The sequence below is a fragment of the Perna viridis genome, chromosome 5 (genome assembly GCF_037379345.1).
Source record: "Perna viridis isolate PV_CMFRI_1.1 ecotype Kerala chromosome 5, ASM3737934v1, whole genome shotgun sequence".
Classification (NCBI taxonomy): Eukaryota; Metazoa; Mollusca; class Bivalvia; order Mytilida; family Mytilidae; genus Perna; species Perna viridis.
In genome coordinates this window covers 33059991-33080802 of record NC_142449.1, presented here as the reverse complement: position 1 = coordinate 33080802, position 20812 = coordinate 33059991, and the positions used below count along the sequence as shown (strand labels likewise).

The window sequence follows — 20812 nt, the reverse complement described above, 5'->3', positions numbered from 1 at the left end:
GCCTGCATTTAGCATTTATGTTGTGGCATAAAGAAGACATTTACCTGATGCTCAATTTTTAGAAAATTGCAAATGAATTTCTAAATAATTTGGCAACAAATAACCAAAGCATCAAACATGATGCTGGCTTGAACGTATATGAAAATAGCAGAAAACAAAGACGTACACACTGTAGCGAACTTATTAAGAGAAAATATATATGAAGATAAAGAAAACAAGACGTTACGCAATAGCTTAAACACTAGCAATATGAAATCCCACAGAAAAATAAGAATGATGTCAAGTGCTCCAGAAGGGTAAGAGAGAGTAATCAAGGGAACCAAGGTTATAGCGGTAATCAAAAGGATATATTCCAGGGACAAAGACCAGACATGGAAAACAGACACACACAACAAAGAACATAAAGTAACTAAAATCATACATACAAAGTAACAAAAGTAAATGAGCAACTCGGACTCCACTAAAAATTGGGAGCATGGACCAGGTGCACCGGAAGGGTAAGCGTCCTCTGCTGTTCTAGAAACACCCGCCGAGTTGCTCATAAAAAGTCAAGTCCGGGGTAGACAAACGAGGAAAGGTAAACTATGACCCGTTGAATAAATCAGTTTTCATGATGCTGATGGATACATCATAAGGATGTTCTTTTTTTCCAGTGACACTCGTTACATTTCAGTAACTGTATAATCCAGTAATAATCCAGCTACAATATTTCAGCTTAAGACAGAGCCCCAAAGAGGTTCCATCAAAAACAAAGAGGTGATTCGTGTAAGGGCAATATTGTTTGTTCCAATAAAGTATCATGATGTAAATAAAATATATGATATGGATCTTGGAAAAGCTTCCTAAATAGACAAATTTAAAAAAAAATTCCCAAATAAGCAAATTAAATGATCACTTTATAACATGGGACAATAGAAACTACATTCACATGAACGTTACCATATTTAATATTTGAATAAAACATACCTTAATATTAAAAGATACAACTACATAAATATATACATCATATATGGTTGTTGGTAGATTCTTTTTTCAAAAATCATGATGAAAATGTTCACGTTTAAAAACTAAAGGAGATATCATAGTGTGATTGAACTTTTAATTTTGGATGATACCCAGCCATTCTTTTTTTTATTTTCTTACTCTTGTTACCAATGCTTCTAATTGAACTGTTCGTTTAGAGTTCGTTGTTTGGTTGGCCAGTTTCATGAAACAGCATGCATATTTGCAAGCTCCAAAACAGCGTCTGACATTCGAAATTCAGTCTAGACGATGCAGCCAGCACTCTCAGAAAATGCAAGAGTCTTGCAAATATCGGAAAAAAAGTGAATAATTTTACGCGACGTTATCAGATTGTCATTCAACGTTTTATTTGAAAAGTGTCCGAGAATTTCGAAAGGCTTGTCTGCAGCAGTTAGTAAGAAACGGAACAACGAACGTCTGCCCTGCCTGAAGCTGGGCATATTTGGGCCTTTCGCAACATACTGGTGGCATCGAGTTCAGAAGGTCGTGAGTTTGATCTAGGAACAAGTCACACCAAATACTCTTTTTTTAATTTGTAGTCACTGCTTCGCCGCACACAGCGGAAAAAATAACGACTGGTTTGCTTGGAGCCAGAATAATGTGTCTGAGTGGGATAGCATGCCTACATGTGAGCTTTTGCGTCCTTGAACTAGCAAAATAAAAGATCCACTCAGCGTGTCGGACTAGTACAAAGCAGGGTCTGTTCGATTGGTAAACCGTTTTCGTCCTGAAATGCATGAAAAATATGTCATAGGAAGTTAAACCATGATTAATCTTTCAAGCAATCTTAAGTTTACATCAATTGTTTTTGTCTAGATTGGTACATTCTTGTACTCATACAGCGAATCAGATATACATTAATCATCTATTTTTCACAAATGCCACTCGTTTAAAGAGAAATATATAGTGTTCAACAGTTGAAGCAGTATGCAAACGGTGATCCTAGTGTAATGTTCATTTAAAACACTTCAGTCTCATATAAAAGACTATATAACGCAATTAAGATATGACTTATGTTTTTAAACTTATATCTATAATATTTATGTCCCAAAAGTTTCATAAAGAGGGTGTTTTTGCACAGTATTGCAGATTTTCATTTGTCTTTAGAAAGTTATGATATGTAGCCTAACACAACATCTGAATCGTATGCTTACAACATAAAGGGAAGTAAAACAATCGTTTTATTGCAGTTTACCCCAGCTGAAGCCGATATATCAGTAAATTGTACTACTGACTTACATAAATGATAAGTTACTCCATGAAAGGGTGTAACATACCAAAGTTTGCAATATGAATGTAAGATTTGCATTTTTTGTAATAGATAAATGTAATTAAAAGGTATCAATATGAGACAATTATCGATTGTTTAACTGAACATAACAAATTGTATTTAGTTTTGTAATAAAAGGGCAACAATCCTAGCATGCTCTATTGAATAATCAAAATTGTTAGATAAATTAGTCATTGATTTTTTTTTGACCTGTTGATCAATAAGACAATAACAAACTTTAAAATTGTTTGACATATAGCTAAATAAATTTAAAAAATGCGAGATACAATCGACTAAAAGTAAAACAAAAACAAACATAAAGCAAACAAAAAAGCACAAACAGAAACAACAATTTGTTCACGTAGGATGCGCTTATTCAAGAATGTCGTTAAAAGCTCTAAATAATATTGAATAAATGATGTATCATTAAGGAATTATTGTTATAGTTTTTTTGATCAAATATGCTGAAACATGTAACTGTCATTCCTTATGATTTAATTTTCGTATCATCAAAATAGGTTGATGACGTCACAGTCACACTACAAACTTTGGATTATGAGATAATGGATAACACTTTTTATCCAATTAGAAAGTTGTCACGTCTTACATTAAATTCTAAACGATAAGGGATACAACGTAAGTGAACTTTGAACTTGTGTCTGTACTTTTTGTTCGTAAGAGAGATAGCTACACTATATGCACATCGATAATTCTTTTGAAGAATGAAATGTGAGATGAGAACTATGGGGGTTGAATATCATCCAACAAAATTTCAATAAATATCTAATATGCGAGAAGTCCATATTAGCTAGATGATCGTACACGCATTTTTTTTAGTTTAAAATCATTTTATTTGTGATAAACAAAATGGATCTAACACATGTAAAATAACATACCTATGAAGTCTTCACCTAAAATAGAAATAATTACAATAAAGTATAGGCATAAAATTTCAATGATGTTATTTATGTTTTACAGTGTTAAGACGAGACAGTAAAAATATAACATTAGGTGGTGTGGTGAGATGTGATGTGATGTGATGTGATGTGATGTGTATTAATTCACCTCAAGCAATAAGGAGTCTTCTAGTTCATTTAACGAAGAAATATACACGGTCCAACACAACCTAATATTGTTTTTGTGATAGATTTTCTGTAGGACCAACAAGTCGATGTAGGTCTATATTGCAAAATTCTAGAACCCACTGTAGGTCGCTCATTAGTTTGGTTCTTGCATTGTTATCAAGAGGGCATACAAAAAAGTAATGGCGAGAAGTCTCATACATATGACCACAATGACACGACGGACTTTTTTTTATAATATTGACATCATACAGATCAACGTTTAAAAAGGAAGAAGAATTACGAAGTTGAGTAATCAATATATTTAAATTTCTTGGGCTGTGTCAAAAATATTTAGGAACAGTTAATTTATCACTGGTGTTCAGTAAACACGTTTCAAATTTTTTGGGTGCCTGTATATACCTTAATGTTCAGTCTAGTTTATTCCACTCGACTATTGTTGATGGGAAAAAAAGATTCACGAGTCACCGACAGCCTACAAAAGGGAACAATGATACCTTACCATTTCGTAGCGGATATTATGTAGTGGATTGACTTGTTGGTGGCATTAGATCTTGTGCATAATCCAGAGCCATTTACATACATGTATATATTTTTGAAATAAATGTAATTTCTTACGTCTTCCTCGATCTTTTAGTTTTTCCCTGAAGCATATTCAAATAAAGGTCGGTTTTACACTGTGAATAGTTTTTCTAAGTGATTCCGAGAAAGTTTAATTTTAATTTTCGAAGAATACTAAGATGCTTTCTAATCGAGGTAGCTAAATTTTCTATGTGATCGTTCCACTTTGCGTCGTAACTAAAAGAAACTCCTAAATGTTTATGAGTTTAGTTATGCGTAATGTCTTTTCCGTGCAGACTGAAATTTATATTTGAAATATCGGCTTTTGAAAACATCATAATTTCTGTTTTATTTGGGTTAAAGTTCATTAACCATGTTTTTGACCATTTGTCCAACGATAAAAGATCGTGATCAATAACATTTTTTTATTTCTGTTATGTTGTTGCTTGATATATCATCAGCAAAATTCCTACAAAGGGAAAATAGACTATCTGCTATGTAAATTATGAATAAAAGAGGTCCTAATACTGAGCCTTGCAGTACTCCGACCGACGTTACCTATCTTTAAGATAGCTATGAAACCAATCCAGAAGTTTACCTTGGATGCATATGACTTCAATTTATGCAATTACACGGAGGCCATACTTTATCAAAGGCATTGGAGAAACTGCAGCATACAAATATGATTTTTTTTCCATTGTTTTGAGTATATTGTTATACATTTCAATTAACTGATGAACTGTGGATCGTTCTGGTAGAAATCCCTATTGAAACTTATGTAGTAGATTGTTTGAATGAACGTGGTTTTAAATGTATTTATAAACAACCCTTTCCATTACTTTTCTAACACAGCTTATAATAGATATGGGTCTGTAATTAGAGGGTAATGAAGAATCACCTTTCTTGAAAATTGGAATCACGTTTGAAAATTTCCACTGCGAGGGAAATATACCATGCCGTAATGATTTATTGAATATTAATTCTAGTGGCTTAGCAATAATTTCGGGCATATTTTTAACACCCTATGACTAATCAGGTCTGTCCCTGATACCTTATTTAGCCTGAGAGTTTGAATGACGTTGACAAAGTCCTGTAAAATTGCAGTTGATATATCAAGTCTAGCATAAGTTTTAATTGAAAAATCTGAAAAAGATATATGTTGTCATCATCAGTTTTTTATATTGGTGAAAATACTTGTTAAATAGCTTACACTCTCGCCGTTTCATTGATAATGTTAGCAAGGGTGGCAATTCATTGTCTCGCTAACTTGTTCAACTTTATGCACTTAACAATAAACATATCCATTTATCCATTTTTTTTTAATTTATGTTATGTTTTAAGCAAGTAGAGCCAGCAGGCGTAAATAACGCTAAGATTTTGGGATTAACTTTTCAATTTAAAAAAAAATTTAGATGAAAATGCTTTTATGTATACAGCTGTAAAAGTCCTCTAATGATTTTTAAACGGATAATTTTTTTAACATCCCACGTAAAATAATTGCAAGGAAGAAGAGGTGAACGTAGGTGGCAGAATTCGGACAAATATAGACACACAATCATACACACAATAAAAAAACATGAAATTACCAAAAACAGGCATGTACAACAGAAATTAAATGATTAGCTGCACATAAAACTTGGAGCATGGACAGGTAAACCTGTATAGTAGGCATACTCTGCTTATCTAGTAACTACCGCCGAATTCATAAAAATTTACAGGGAAACTATGACACGATAAATAAATCGATTTTTAATGTGCAGATTAATACGCTGTAACATTCTTTTGAAGTGATGACTTTAATCTTATAGTAAAAGCCTGCTATAAAATTCTAATCGTACAGAGCCAAGTACTGTACACAATATCCGCGTATTTACGTCGAGAAGTGGTACGCATGTAACGTATGAGTTGTGATATGATAACTCCATTTTCAATTATGCTGAAGGGATATTGCCACAGATAAGTAGAAAGGGAAGATGACGGTACGTATTTTCCGTATTTTCCAGTCTTGAAATTTCCCTTTCTGTCTTAATCTAAGAGTATGTCAAGTTATGTAAGTCTGCAATAGTTTTTTCTCAAATGTGTTTTGATCCATACAATGTATAAAATCCAAAAATCTAGGATTGTTTAAAGGCAAAAAGACGCCTTCAGAACGACAACTGAGATTAAAGGATCAGGCTTAAAGGAATAAAATCAGCCTAACCAGAGGAAAGGAATGGTCTTTAATAGTTCCTGTGTTTTGCCGTTTTGTCTGATGAAAAACAAAACAAATCCACCTCAAATCTGTTGTAAATAACAAGAGTAATCAAGGGAACCAAGGTTATAGCGGTAATCAAAAGAATGCAATCCAGAGACAAAGACCAGACATGGAAAACAGACATACACAACAAAGGACATAAAGTAACTAAAATCATACATACAAAGTAACAAAAGCAAATGAGCAACTCGGACTCCACTAAAAATTGGGAGCATGGACCAGGTGCACCGGTAGGGTAAGCGTCCTCTGCTTTTCTAGAAACACCCGCCGAGGTGCTCATAAAAAGTAAAGTCCGGGGTAAACAAACGAGGAAAGGAAAACTATGACCCGTTGAATAAATCAGTTTTCATTGTGCTGATGGATACACCGTAACGATCCACAAGTTCATGATGACGACCATAAAACTTCTGTAGTGATGACTTCAATCTTGTAGCAACATAACCCTATTCCAGAAGCCTATTTGTTAGAGTTCTAGTGCGATACAAAAAGTCTGCGTAGTTTCAGCAAGCTCTGGCATAACGTATGAGTTGTGATATGAACACTCCATACGTAGGTGCTGACGGGATGTTGTCACAGAATAAAGGAAAAGTGACAATTTTGAATTTTTTGGAAAAAAAAAGCATTTTGACAACATCAGAGTATAACGAATCTCTGCCGAGTTGTACGTACTTGTATGTGTTCTTCTTAAGTAATGTTCTTATCCTGGTTCCATTGATTTCTCTTTTTTTATGATCCACATTGATTCGGTAACACTATGAGAATAAATATGTCGTAATAAGACTTGATACCCCTTTTACAACTGTAGGCATGGAAATTGTCAGTTTCGAGAGAGGTTTTTCATTATACAGAATGAGATATTAATCATTGTTATTTGTATGAATACTTATAAAGTTTTTTTTAATCAATACATGGACGTACGACCACAATCATCTCCTTGTGGTGTGAGGGTCCCTTAGAGAGTTTATGATTGACAACTATCTCTTCTTAAGCAGTAGCAGAATGATATAACGAGAATGGATATGGTGAATATGTCAAAGGGACAACAACAACTCCATGGAAAGTGACAGCTCAAGGACACCATCGGGGTCTTCAAAAACCGATTAGAAACCATAGCATCACATGGCAGGCTGAAGCTGTGCCTAAAACAACTTTACACAGAGGTTCAGCAAAATAGTTGCCCTTGTGAACTCCAGCAACATAAAGGAAAATTGAAAATGAAAACAAAATAAGACATACACAGACCAGAAATTCCTGACATGTAATTTTAATTCTGCCATGAGTCATCGACTATGAACTAACTATTTGGGTAAAAATGATCATATCTACTTTTTCGTTTTATAGAGAGGAAAATTAAAGGCAACGGCTGGTAAACAAAACAAGATTGTAAACAACATTGACAAAAATAACCTTATTTTCTTGAGCAAATACGTAACAGCAACTGCTACAAACTAAGATAGAATTGTGAAGAATTTTCAAAAAAAAAATAAGTTAAATTATTCAGTGACTAAGTGACGGTAACGGCTGTAACGGAGTTTTAATATTGCACCATTGAAAATACATTCTGCTTTTTTGTATGTATATTTACTAAGGGATGAATATTGTAACTGTTCGGTAACTGTTCGATCATTTCACCTCAAGTGACCCAGTGTTTTGTTCAATTAATTTCGTAAACCTAAACAGAGATGTTACTTAGCATTGTACAAAGAAAGTGTAAACTGATCTTGTTTTATTTTTTTAAGTATTTTCCCAATTTCCCATATAGACAAAAAAAGTTGAAGACGCTAATAATAAAAACCGGTAAGAGTATGGAAAATGGTACAATTTTGCAATAATTCGATGAAAAATTGGCAAAATTTTGCAATATTTTGATGAAAATTTGCAGTAATTCGATGAAAAAAATTGCAAAATTTTGCAAATTTTAATCGAAATATTGCAAAATTTTGCAAATTTTCATTTAAAAAATCAAAAAATTCCAAATCTTCATCGAAATATTGCAAAATTTCGCAAATTTTCATTTAATAATTCAAAAAAATACAATTCTTCATCGAAATATTGCAATTAAAAAATTCTAAATTTGCAAATTTTCATCAAATCATTGCAAAACTGTGCGATTTTTCATCGATTTATTGCAAAATTTTGTAAATTTTTATCGAAATATTGCAAAACTTTGCCCATTTTCATTAAAAAAAAATAAAAACTTTGCAAATTGTTGAAAAATTTTGCAATTTTTCAAAGAAATATTGCAAAATTTAGCAAATTTTCATCAAAATATTGCAAAATGTTGCAAAGTTTCATCAACGTATTGCAAATTTTTATCGAAATATTACAAAATTTACAAATTTTCAATAAAAAATCAAAAATTTTGCAATTTTTCATCAATTTATTGCAAAATTGTGCAATTTTTCATCGAATTATTGCAAAATTTTGCATATTTTCATCCAAATATTGCAAAATTTTGCAAATTTTTATTAAAAATGCTGTAAGTAATATTACAAAAAAATAATGTAGATCTCTATTTTGAGAACAATCAAATATTCATCTGTATCGGGGTCGGACTAACTTTTATTTGTGACGGGGTCGGACTAGAATTTTTCTGTGTCGAGATCGAACTAGATATATTTTTCGATATCAATTACTACATGTTCAACCGGTAAGGCGACAATCTCAATTTCTCGGCCAATCTCGGGATCACTTGATTCCGAGCATAACCGGGATTGGCTGAGGATGTACCGATTGGTAAGGCGAATTTGAAATACAGTAAAACCTGTCAAAACTGAACCGCTTACGTCTTTACAAAAATTGGTTTGTTTATACCGATGTTCAGTTTACTAAGATTCAGATTAAATCGGAACGTAAAATAAATCCAGTTTAGACAATTTTTTGGATTATTTATGTTTCAATTTAGACGGGTATCACTGTACTTTCTAGAAAAACAGAGGACGCTTACCCTACCGGTGCACCTGGTCCATGCTCCCAGTTTTTAGTGGAGTCCGGGTGGCTCATTTGCTTTTGTTACTTTGTAGGCATGATTTTAGTTACTTAATGTTCTTTTTGTGTATGTTTTCCATGTCTGGTATTTGTCCTATATTCTTTTGATTACTGCTGTAACCTTGGTTTTCTTGATTATTCTTTAAAATAATAAAAACGGAGGAAAAGTTCGAATCATATAGAAAACTTGAACAAACGAAATTATTCAAAGTAAATCTTTTTAGTTTCTTTTTTCATATTAGCAGAAAAAAATACTTAGAAGTAGAATTGCACAAAAGGTCCTTAGCGAAACATATAGAAAATAAATCTAAATGGCATGTTGTTATATTGTGGTATGAATGTGTTAAACTGTGCAAGAACCAAGAAGTGTTTCTTTTTTTTTCCAATACCACAAAAACAAAATGCAAGTAAACCAAAACAGCCTTAATGTTATTCTTATTTTTTGAATAAGAAAAGAGTTGTTATAACACAAGTATAAAAATTTATGGAATATATTTTCCTCATCTCTGTATATGTGGTAATTTGTATTGACGTGGCAGTATGTATTGCTTAATGTTTCACACATACGGAGGACGCAGTGTTTACAACTACACTGTAAAATTCTGATATAGATTGGACGAAAAGGACATCAGAAGTAACGCTGCACGGCGTCTTTGTGCCAAATAGAAGGAATCTGTATATCTGTCATCAGCAACTATGAAAAAATTACTTCAGACGGTTTTCTTCGTTCTACTGATAAGTTTGACTCAAGGTTTTGCAAGGTTTTCAAAAAATTGGGAAATCTTTTAAAATCATTCACGCTAGAATAATATAAAAAAATATAGATGAGCCAATGTGTTTGTTTTTGAGATACAAGAATTTGAAATTATGACAGGGAAAGGATTTCAGCATTTCACTAGATTTTTTTGTAGGTTTTGTTTTACTGGAGACAGTTTTATCTGTTTAAAACAATGAAGAAATAACAATAATTTCATTTGAAAAAACTTTCCAAATGACATTTTAGGTGTGTTAAATGAAATTATGAAAAGAAAATTAGGGGTCACTGGGCACATAATATTAATGCTATGAAATGGACAAAACCAGAGGAGCCCGAAAATCTGACAAAAAACGGCTGAAAATTACCTATTGCATTGGGTTTTCATATTTATAATATTTGTTACTTCTTCATTGTAAGCATTTATGATTTATGTTTTTTAAATTGTTCAATGCTAGCCATTTACAAGCAAATACACCATAAGGACAAATAATTCTTTTTATCTTTTGGTACTGTATCTTTCAATTTCAATATTCATGTTTATATTCATGATCTTTTTTTTTAATATACATTTGTGACTATTCTGCATTTAGTATGAAGTTTTATAAAAATCTGAAGATTTAACCTATACCATTTATGATATGATACAATGTAAGTAAAGAGAGAGTGTTTATTGAATATTTTATATCATATTACCGAAAAAGAAGCATCTTCAAACAAAATGCAAATGTACGTATATCATTTAACATTCAAATATTACTGCTAAGTGATGAATTCCAAGTATGACTTTGGTTTGTTTCATAGTTTTTGCGGGACCATTTTGGATAAGACGAGGTCGAATTGGTTATTATGGTACAAACTACGGATATCATGCAGTAAAAATCTACGGAACTAGAACTAGTAGGTTTTGACAAAATTATTTTCAATTTATTTCTTATTATTATAACCTAGCTGCGAAATCGTAGCTCTTGATCTTTTTTTTTTTTTTTTTTTGGGATTTTGCGATCTAACGTTAAGAAAATAAAAAAAATAGCTAGAGCTACGTTTCGCAGCTAATTATAACCCAGCTTAAAAAGCGAAAGGTAAATATTTAACATAGCGTCCTCGTTCTAATCCGCAACTGCTCTGAATCTCAGATAGGAATATAATAAAACCTTAACAGATTCTTTACTATATACTTTGCACCTAGAATTTGGATTTTCCACTGGAACAACTTTTCCGGATTTCCTAATGCAAAAATGGACTTTGTCAATTGTCGACCAAAGGGAGGAGGTTTCTAATCCGCAACTCCTCAGAAACCTTTGAATGGAATAGGATAAAAAAAATCGCAGATATTTTATTACATGACGCCATTGTGCATCTCCTATTGTGTTTTTCCATCTGAATGCTTAAATTATTTACCCTAAATGGTTTCTTTAGAGGAAGCGGGGGAACCACCAAGTGAGCTTTGCTCATTTTTTTTTTTAATTTAATTTTATTTTTGTTTTTGTTGTTGTTGTTGTTGTTTTTTATTATTATTATTTTATTTTACATTTGTTTTGTTTTGTTTTGTTTTGTTTTTCTTTTTGTTATTGATTATAATTGTAGACACGTGTAAGATTGATAGCTCTGCCGTAAATTCTTGCACACTTACGATTATTATGGTATGTCTCAAATTGAAACCTCGTTTCTTAATATATGCATATGCAGTGGTTATATTATTAAGTATTTACACAGATCATATTCAAGTAATTATATAAAATGCACTCTTCATGCACAACATTCATTCAAATGCTTCTCTTGTGGTATTAATGGTAACTTGCCCATAGAAGAAGACTATCATACAGAGTAAAGTTTAACTTTTCGGTCAATAAAAACGCTCAAGAGTGATTACAGCGAAGAAGAAAATTTAGTTTCTTCCTTTGATTGAATTAACATACTCTGACGGACGTCTTTAAGTAGTTCACTGAACAATCAACACGGAGCTTTAAATTTTATATGATTTAAAATATAATATAATTTGTGATAAAACAAATCTATGTGCCAATTTTCCAGTTAACTAATCAGATAGAAGTCAGGTGGGAGTCATTCAACCAAGGGAAGACCAACCCCATATCCAGAAGTTTACTACATTTCTCGATGTAAGATCATAGTATGATTAAGTTTGAATGTCATTGACAATGTGCAGTTTTCTAAAGTATTTTTTTTTTGAGTCGATAACATGCTTGAATTAAGTAGATATTAGCAGTTCTGATTTGACTTTTTAGAAATTGCTAAATGTGGCTACGATGGAGTCGCTCACTTGTCATGCAGAGAAGGATTTGTCATTGCAATAACAAAAATAAGACTAATTAATGGTTGGTATGTGAGTTATGACCATAAGTTGGATGGAAAAATAAAAATTAAATGCGATGGAAAAGAAACCTGCATGCTGAATTGCGAAGATGACGAGTGTTCATCGGAAATGATAATTGCTTACAAGTGTGTACCAGGTATGTTAAGACTTGTTTTACATATTTTCTGTGTCCTTAAACGCAAATATTGATGAAGCAATTTCTCATACACTCCAATACATGGGACTGGTTTGACGCTTGTGTTTTGTTTTTTTGTTTAGTTTTTTTTTGGGTTTTTTTTTTTTTGTTTTGTTTTTTTTTTGTTTTTGTTTTTGTTTTTGTTTTTTGTTTTTTTTTGGTTTTTTTTTCTTTTTTGTTTTTTTTTATTTCGATCTTGTTAGTTTTTTTTTAATAAAGCAACATAAAAATTATATATTAAAACTAAAATTTGATAGAACTTCCTTAAGAAAAAAAGAAAATAATTTATTCTGTTATGATACTCATTATTTTTTTTTCAGAACCATGTAGTGCATATTATTGTTCAAATGGTGGAAGGTGCATGGTTAAAAGTCTAAAACCAACTTGTGAATGTATTGGAGATTGGACTGGTGATCGCTGTAATGGTATGATATACATCAAGTTCGATCACAACAGTCTAGTACAACCTCTCATGGATGTAACATATGACCAGAATTTAATAATACAGTGAATTCTGTGTAAACCGATCCGTGAAAAAACTGGAAACTTGTGTAAACCAGACATCATACGAAGTCCTTTTATACCCATTTATAAGTTTTTGGAAAATATGAGAAATGAACACCTGCCTTAACTGAAAAAAAAAAAACTTTCGTTCAAAAGGGGTTTTGTTAAGACTGTTTTCATTGTACTAAGATCCGGCACATGGGAAATTCATTAAAATTGGTATCAAAGCATGCTTGCTTTATACAATCTCTGCTGCTGATAGTTTTGTATGTAAGTTTAAACTATTGATTGGTAATGTTAAACTTGTGTATGTTAATAGAATTATGTTACCATTAAAGTTTCCTTGGTTAGTTTTTCCTCAGTTGTTTATACTTTTCAGTAAGTCCATGTAAAGGGTTTGAAGGGTGTAGACCTGGACAGAGTTGTCTTGTAGATACTAATGCTGGAACCCGAAAATGTTGTCATAATGAAGGTATGGCAAATTTTAATTTTAACCAACAGATTCACAGGTAATATCGCTTTTGTATCCTTCATTTATTGTTGTAGACTTATCAATAGAAGAAATGATTCTAAATAAGTGTAATTAACTAAACGAATAACTAAAAGAATTGTTAATACCTTTAATGAACTTAAGTTATTAAAAGTATTTTGTTCCTACTGGACCTGTTTTTGACATTTCTCTATTTAAAGGTTATACAAAATACTCATATTCACCTTCCCTTTTTTAGCATGAACTGTTTTATTTCCTATTTTTAGTAAATCCATGCAAGTCAGTCAAATGTCAAAATGGCGGGTCGTGTTTGATTGAGTATTCAAGTTGGACCGGCAGGTGCTGTTGTAAAAAAGGATTCATTGGAGAGATGTGTGAAATAAAAGGTAAGGGTTCAAAGTTGTGCCTTGAAAATTATATATGAAAAAATGTAAAAGATATAAATTCACACCTCTTGTCGATCCCAAACCCAAAGATACCTGGAAATGCAAACCTTCACAGACCTTTAACAGCTTCCTGATTTTACTATGTATCACTCTGTAATAATTTGCAAAAGGCTGACCATAAGTTATTACAAATCGGCGAAGCCGGTACTTATTTACATAAAGATGAGGGTTACCATGGAGAGTAGCAGATGATTAAGCGCTTTTGAATAGCGCTATTACCAACTGCGCAAGAGATTGCAGAACTGCCTGAGAATTTTTTTTACGTTAATCAACTTTTCAATCAGATGTTAACAACATCTGCTTTGAGCGGTCTGTATTGCCAGACTATGTCTCGTAAACACACAAGAAAGGTTATCACAAGAGAAACTGACAAAGTGATAGTTTGATGAATGAAAATTTTCGCTTATAATGTCAATTTTCAAAACGAAAAATCGTCAATTTTATCAGAATATTTTAGCATGTAAGGGGCTAGTCTAGAATATCACATATTAAATATGTTGTAAAATGCATAGACAGCGCAAATTTAAGATTGGAAAAAATTGATATTAAGAAATCATACGGATACAATTGGCTCAAGGGAGAGGACTAACCTGACACATTGAAGATTTAATCACAATTTTTCCTATACATGTACTTACTGCATTGTGAAAAAAATATCGTTCTTCTTAAAGAATCTGATTACCATCAAATCATTGAACTTGTAGTTGATGCATGCACTGATAATCCGTGTGCAAACGGCGGTGAATGTAAGGTTGGAACAAAGGGCGAAGCGCAATGTACTTGTGCACAAAATTATGCAGGACCTACCTGTGACGGTAAGTAATATGTGTAATATAGCAAGATCCTAATTGTCTTATAAAATTTATATTCCAATTCAAAATTTATTGTAACGTCGAATTTAATTTGAAAATATCATTTATTGCGGGATATCGATTCCAGACCGCCTTGAATCTGTCGTAACTATTCTTGACGGTAGCAAATACCCGATTATTTGCTCCTCTGACATATGACAAGTGAACTCAATTTGCGACAGCAAAATCAACGATAGGCGTCTCCAAATTCTTCACATACAATATAATTATATCATTATAAGAGATGTTTGTAAATCTGTAAACACTAATAATTGATCCTAATCGACGAATGAAATTAATCTTGTACACTGCAATTTCTAGAGAAACGACTAATGTCTATATCACTTAACTTAACCTTACCGGTTAGTTTAAGATAATGTATGCTTTTACAAACTGTGATTGTATTCAATTCGCCAACGACGATTAAATCGATTATCTAATGAGAAATTGAATTAAAGGGAGGTTCAAAATCTTTTAATTTAGAAAATTAGATTTCTAATGTCGGAAAAGACGGTCAACACCGCGCGTTTTTATAATTGATGTGATTATATATTGCTGCTTTTTTTTTTTTTTTTTTTTTTTTTTTTCATGCAGTAGTGCCATTCGATTGATGAAAGTTGAATCTTTCTAAACTTTGCATTTTTTAATGTTCGCCTTCTCGTTAAAAGAAAAAAAAACATGCCTGCAAATTAAGTTCAGTTATCATGTATATTAATGTGTTACATTTTGTAGTTATTTCCTATTTTTGTTGTGTGTGTCTATTTTCCCCGTCTAGTTGTATTTTACATATACATGGTAAAGTTCATTCCAAGAAATAGAATAGTGGAAAGCGTAATCAATGGAACCAGTATTTTTGCGAAAAGTAAAAGAATAAAATCCCGGGTTAAAGACCTAGACAGGGAATATAGACACACACAACAAAGATTAAGAAATAAATAACACATTCAAAAAAACAAAAGTAAATCATCAACTTGGACTTCTCTAAAAACTGGCAGCATGGTCCAGGTGCACCGGTAAGATAAAAATGTACGTTTTGAATTTTACAGTCAATTGCACTGAAGAAATAACTTGCCCGGCTGACACGACAACCATTTCGGTATCCGGGAGTAAAAGGTGTTATTTCATTTCTGACGTATCAGCAGAGTCCTTTTTGGCTGCCAAGGTAACTTGTAATACATTAAATGTGGTATATTTTGGTTAACCGGTGACTTTGTGAAACATTATATATCGGTATATGTCGGTTATTCGGTAACCTTGATCTGAATGTATTTGTTTAGTCACTACGGTCTTCAAAATTGTTTTAAGAGTAATCAAGGGAACCAAGGTTTTAGCGATAATCAATAGAATGTAATCCAGGAACAAAGACCTGACATGGAAAACAGACATACCAACAAAGAACATAAAGTAACTAAAGTAATACATACAAAAATACTAAAGCAACACGGACTCTACTAAAAACTGGGAGCATGGACCAGGTGCACCGGTAGGGTAAGCGTCCTCTGCCTTTCTAGAAACACCCGCCGAGTTTGCTCATAAAAGTCCGGAGTAGTCGAAGAGGAAAGGAAAACTATGACACGTTGAACAAATCAGTTTTCATGGCGCAGATGGATACATCCGAACGATCTACGAGTTCATGATGACGACCATTAAACCTCTGTAGTGATGACTTAAATCGTGTAGCAACATAACCCTGTTCCAGAAGCCTATTTGTTAGAGTTCTAGCCCGATACAAAAAGTCTGCGTACTTTCAGCAAGCCCTGGCATAACGTATGAGTTGTGATATGAACACTCCATACGCAGGTGCTATAGGGATATTGCCACAAATGAAAGGACAGTTGACATTACAGAATGAGAAGTCATCATGTTTGTCCTAAAGTTTGGTCAATAGTTTTTCCCTTACCATCGATTTCTAAGTGTAGGTCAAGATATAAGGCTGACTTCACAATGTCTGTAGTATCCTTTATCTCAAGTTCTTTGTGGTAGATGCGATGTATCAAATCCCCGAAATTAGGATTGTTCAAGATAATACGTCTATATAGCGGAAACTGAGATTTAAGGATCTAGCTAAACGATATTCTTTCTTTCGGATCAAATCAGATATAAAGTAAGCCTGATAAGAGTGAAAGAATAGGTCAGCAAGTAGAGGAACACAATTTGTTCCACATTGGAATGCCGCCTTTTTGTTGAAAAACACGTCCACCACGCTGGACAAATATGTTTTCGATTAAAAATTCCAGCATTTTGTAAACATCTTTGTTTGTATATTTGGAAGATGATTTGGAATTATTTCTCTCAAAGTTACAAAATAATTAAAGAACTCATCATTTTTAATTTTCTTATATCATGGGAAACTTATTTTTGTAATTATGTAAAGTGTTATAGACCATTGGGTTTATTAGAGGTTAAATATCATTGTACAGTTATAACTATAAACTAAATAATGTCTGATTCTGCATTCAATGTATTTGTGATTAATTGTAAAACAATCTGAAGTAGACTTCCTGTTTCACAAATCCCTTTCTTTTACCATTCGATTTATCGATTTAATATTTTACCTTGGTGATCATAAGTCTTTTAGACAAATAAATAATTATATGGGTTTCCAGGAAACCAAGATACTACCGGAAATCAAAAGAATGCAACCTAGGGATAAAGACTAAACAGGGAAAACAGACACATACAAAGAACATAAAATAACCAACATAAATACGTACAAAGAAACAAATGTAAATGAGCAACTCGGACTCCACTTATATCTGGGAGCTTAGACCAAGTTCACCAGTAGGGTAATCGTCCTCTGCTTTTCTAGAAACACGCACAGAGTTGCTTGTAAAATGTCAAGTGCAGGATAGACGAAATAAATATCACAATATTTTAAAGTGTGGTATCAGTTACTTCCTATATTACAAAGATTGTCAAGCATCATTTTATCATCATATGTATAAATAAGAGGTTTTAGATTTTAATTTTAAAAGGAGTTTAGTACTCATTATCGACAATTTATGGGACACATGACGAAATTTAAAATCCCTATGATGTATAATCCATAATGTAATGTTGTACGAACCATGATATGTTAAATATGTGATGATGTGTATCTAAAATTGAATTTATCGTAGGCTGAATGTGCAAATAAAGGATATACGTTATGGGAACCTAACACTCTTGCAGAAAAAACGGCTGTTGTCGCAGTACTTGGTAAGATTTTCATTAGAGATTATTTTACATTGAAACTAGTCAAATTGATACAAAACTGGTGCAAGAATGTTTATATGTCTAAAAAATATCATATCATTAGATATTAAGTGGTGTGTCACAGCAAAAAATGAGTACGGAATTTTTTAGTAACTCTCTTGTAACTATTTCCATCAACCCCTTTTTCGATTAACAATTCATATAAAGTAATTAATTTCATTCAACGTATGACATTTACTCGTGTTGTAGGAAACCACGATTACTGGACCGGAGCGACTGATATGCAAACCGAAGGAACTACAGTTTTTGTTGGGTCCGGTGATGTGTTTTCTCTGACTTTTACAAGTAAATAGGGTTAAGACTAGTCAGTATAGTTTTTCTACATAAGTAGAGGTCGCTTAGCTTACTAGCGCAACTGTTCCATGTTTCCAATGTTTAGTGGAGTCCGGGCTGCTCATTAACTTTTGTTTCTTTGTACCGGTTGATTAGATAATTTCATGTTCTTTGTTGTATAGCAACATGAACTTGCATGCACTATCATTCTAGTTTACCCCTACTCATAATGGAACTTGATATGACAATTTCCAAAACCGCTTACAACGTTTGACGTATCTGTATGATGCTACGAATAAAATTTAAAATCAATCCATCTATTGGAAACAGAGATTTTTATTACCAAAGGCATTATCATTCCATAAGGTTAAAAAACGACAGAATTGATATTTAAAAGTTCCAAAATTGCTTACAACGTATTTCCAATCTTTATCAAGCAAAAACCACCACATTTGAAAGCAATACCTCCATTGGGAGCCGAGATAATTGCTACGAAATTCGACGAACGGACTGACGGACCAGTGGACAATGTAATTCTTATTCACTTTGTACACTCGTTGACAGGAGTAATAATTAAACATTGCATCACGTCATTCATGTTAAAGCTCTCCTGATAAGAATAAATTTGCCTATAATAACTTGTGTTGACGCATTTGCTTTATTTATTTAAGGTACTAATACGGCACGAAAAGATTGTGTAGAAATACAAAAATCTGGCAGCATCTTTCAGTACCGTGACTGTACTGTTGTTAGAAGATACATTTGTGAACAGCCGGTAAGGAGTTTTAAATAAAGAGATTTAGTGCTATAAATTTTCATTTTCGACATTTTATCCATGGAAAAGCATCTTATATTAACTCGAAGTTACAGTAAGGGACTTAATTTATTTCAAATCATAATTCAATCTTCTGGTTAATTGTGAAGAGTAATCAAGGGAACCAATGTTATAGCGGTAATCAAAAGAATGCAATCCAGGGACAAAGACCGGACATGGAAAACAGACATACACAACAAACAACATAAAGTAACTAAAATCATACATACAAAGTAACAAAAGTAAATGAGCAACTCGGACTCCACTAAAAACTGGGAGTACAGGTACCGTAAGCGTCCTCTGCTTTTCTAGAAACACCCGCCGAGTTGCTTATAAAAAGTCCGGGGTAGACAAACGAGGAAAGGAAAACTATGACCCGTTGAATAAATCAGTTTTCATGGTGCAGATGGATACACCATAACGATCTGCGAGTTTATGATGACGACCATACAACTTTATAGTGTCTCAAGTTCTTTGTGGTAGATGCGATGTATCAAATACCCGAAATTAGGATTGTTTAAAGATAATACGTCATCTATATAGCGGAAACTGAGATTAAAGGATCTAGCTTAGCGCTATTCTTTCTTTCGAATCAAATCAGCCATAAAGTCAGCCTCATAAGAGTGAAGGAATAAGTCAGCAAGTAAAGGAGCACAATTTTTTCCATTGGAATGCCGCCTTTTTGTTGAAAAACACGTCCACCACACTGGACAAATATTTTGTCGATTAAAAATTCCAGCATTTTGTAAACATATCCAGAGGATTTAAGTACGCACAGTGGAACCTGTCTAAACCGAACAATGAAAAATTCGAAAACCTTTCCTAAAGAGATAGGGTATATGGCGTAAATCTTGAAATAAGTGTTATGCTTGTATCATAGTCAATTTCACCAAAGTCTATCAAGCTTTCATTTGAAACAGAATGAAATCAGTCCAAGCAACTTTGATGCTTACAAGACATTGATGTAAAATGCTGAATACCAACATTCCAATGATTTGTAAGAGTTGGCTCTCTTACCCTATGTCTACCTCCTTAAACAGACACTATTTTAAGTCCTTTTATATAAATTCAAATGTATTTTGAACTTTTTTGGTTAAGACCTGATTAAACTGAACATATTTTAAAGTAAAGGAGAGGAATGGTTTAGACAGGGTGTATTGTTTATTACTTTCGATACATTCTGTGGAAAAAACGTGTTTATACATATCTCAATCAAAAACGATTTATCACAACCCGTCTTAAATTTATAATTTGCCTGACTTTAGAAAAAAAACATGAACTTGAAAATGCTTGATTTTAGAAATTCGGTACATTTGAGTAATTGTTACAATTTTTTATTCAAGAGGGTTTCTTTTAAAATAAGCATCAAAAGATATATATTTTAATATCTAATTCCTTCCAGTGATTATGTTTTTTTTCTGTTCACAGCTACCATGTGACAAGAACTAGTAGTTTCCTGCATTCAACATTTTGACATGAAGATGTAACGCTACGTAGATGTAGATATATTTATCTTGATATTAACGCTTATTCAACTTTGGAATTTCTTAAATGAAGAACTTCGTGTCTGTCAATTATAACAATGACTTGCTTAGTCATGCTTGCTCAATTTACAGCGGGTAAATTAATTCAATTAATCAACAATAACATGATAAAATTCCGTTTTAAAATATTTTAACTTTTGGCGGGAAAAGGATCTCTTTAAATTTTCTTTATGTTTCCTTATGTTTTGTCTTA

At 32.6% G+C, this 20812-nt stretch overlaps 1 protein-coding gene across 2 annotated transcripts; it reads left to right on the top strand.

Moving 5' to 3' along the window:
- Positions 1-9699: 9699 nt before the first annotated feature.
- On the top strand, positions 9700-20704 carry LOC148617145 (uncharacterized). Of its 2 annotated transcripts, XM_088584493.1 has the most exons (12): positions 9700-9929; positions 10737-10832; positions 12179-12403; positions 12763-12867; positions 13326-13418; positions 13703-13822; positions 14587-14697; positions 15780-15895; positions 17853-17931; positions 18178-18273; positions 18933-19036; positions 20504-20704. In XM_088584493.1, the coding sequence occupies exons 1-12, from the start codon at positions 9875-9877 to the stop codon at positions 20522-20524; spliced, it is 1221 nt and encodes a 406-aa protein (XP_088440619.1). In that variant the 5' UTR covers positions 9700-9874; the 3' UTR covers positions 20525-20704. The 2 variants fall into 2 exon arrangements, with proteins under 2 accessions (XP_088440619.1, XP_088440620.1); XM_088584494.1 differs by lacking the exon at positions 12179-12403 and having other exon boundaries at positions 9701-9929.
- The last annotated feature ends 108 nt before the right edge of the window (positions 20705-20812 follow it).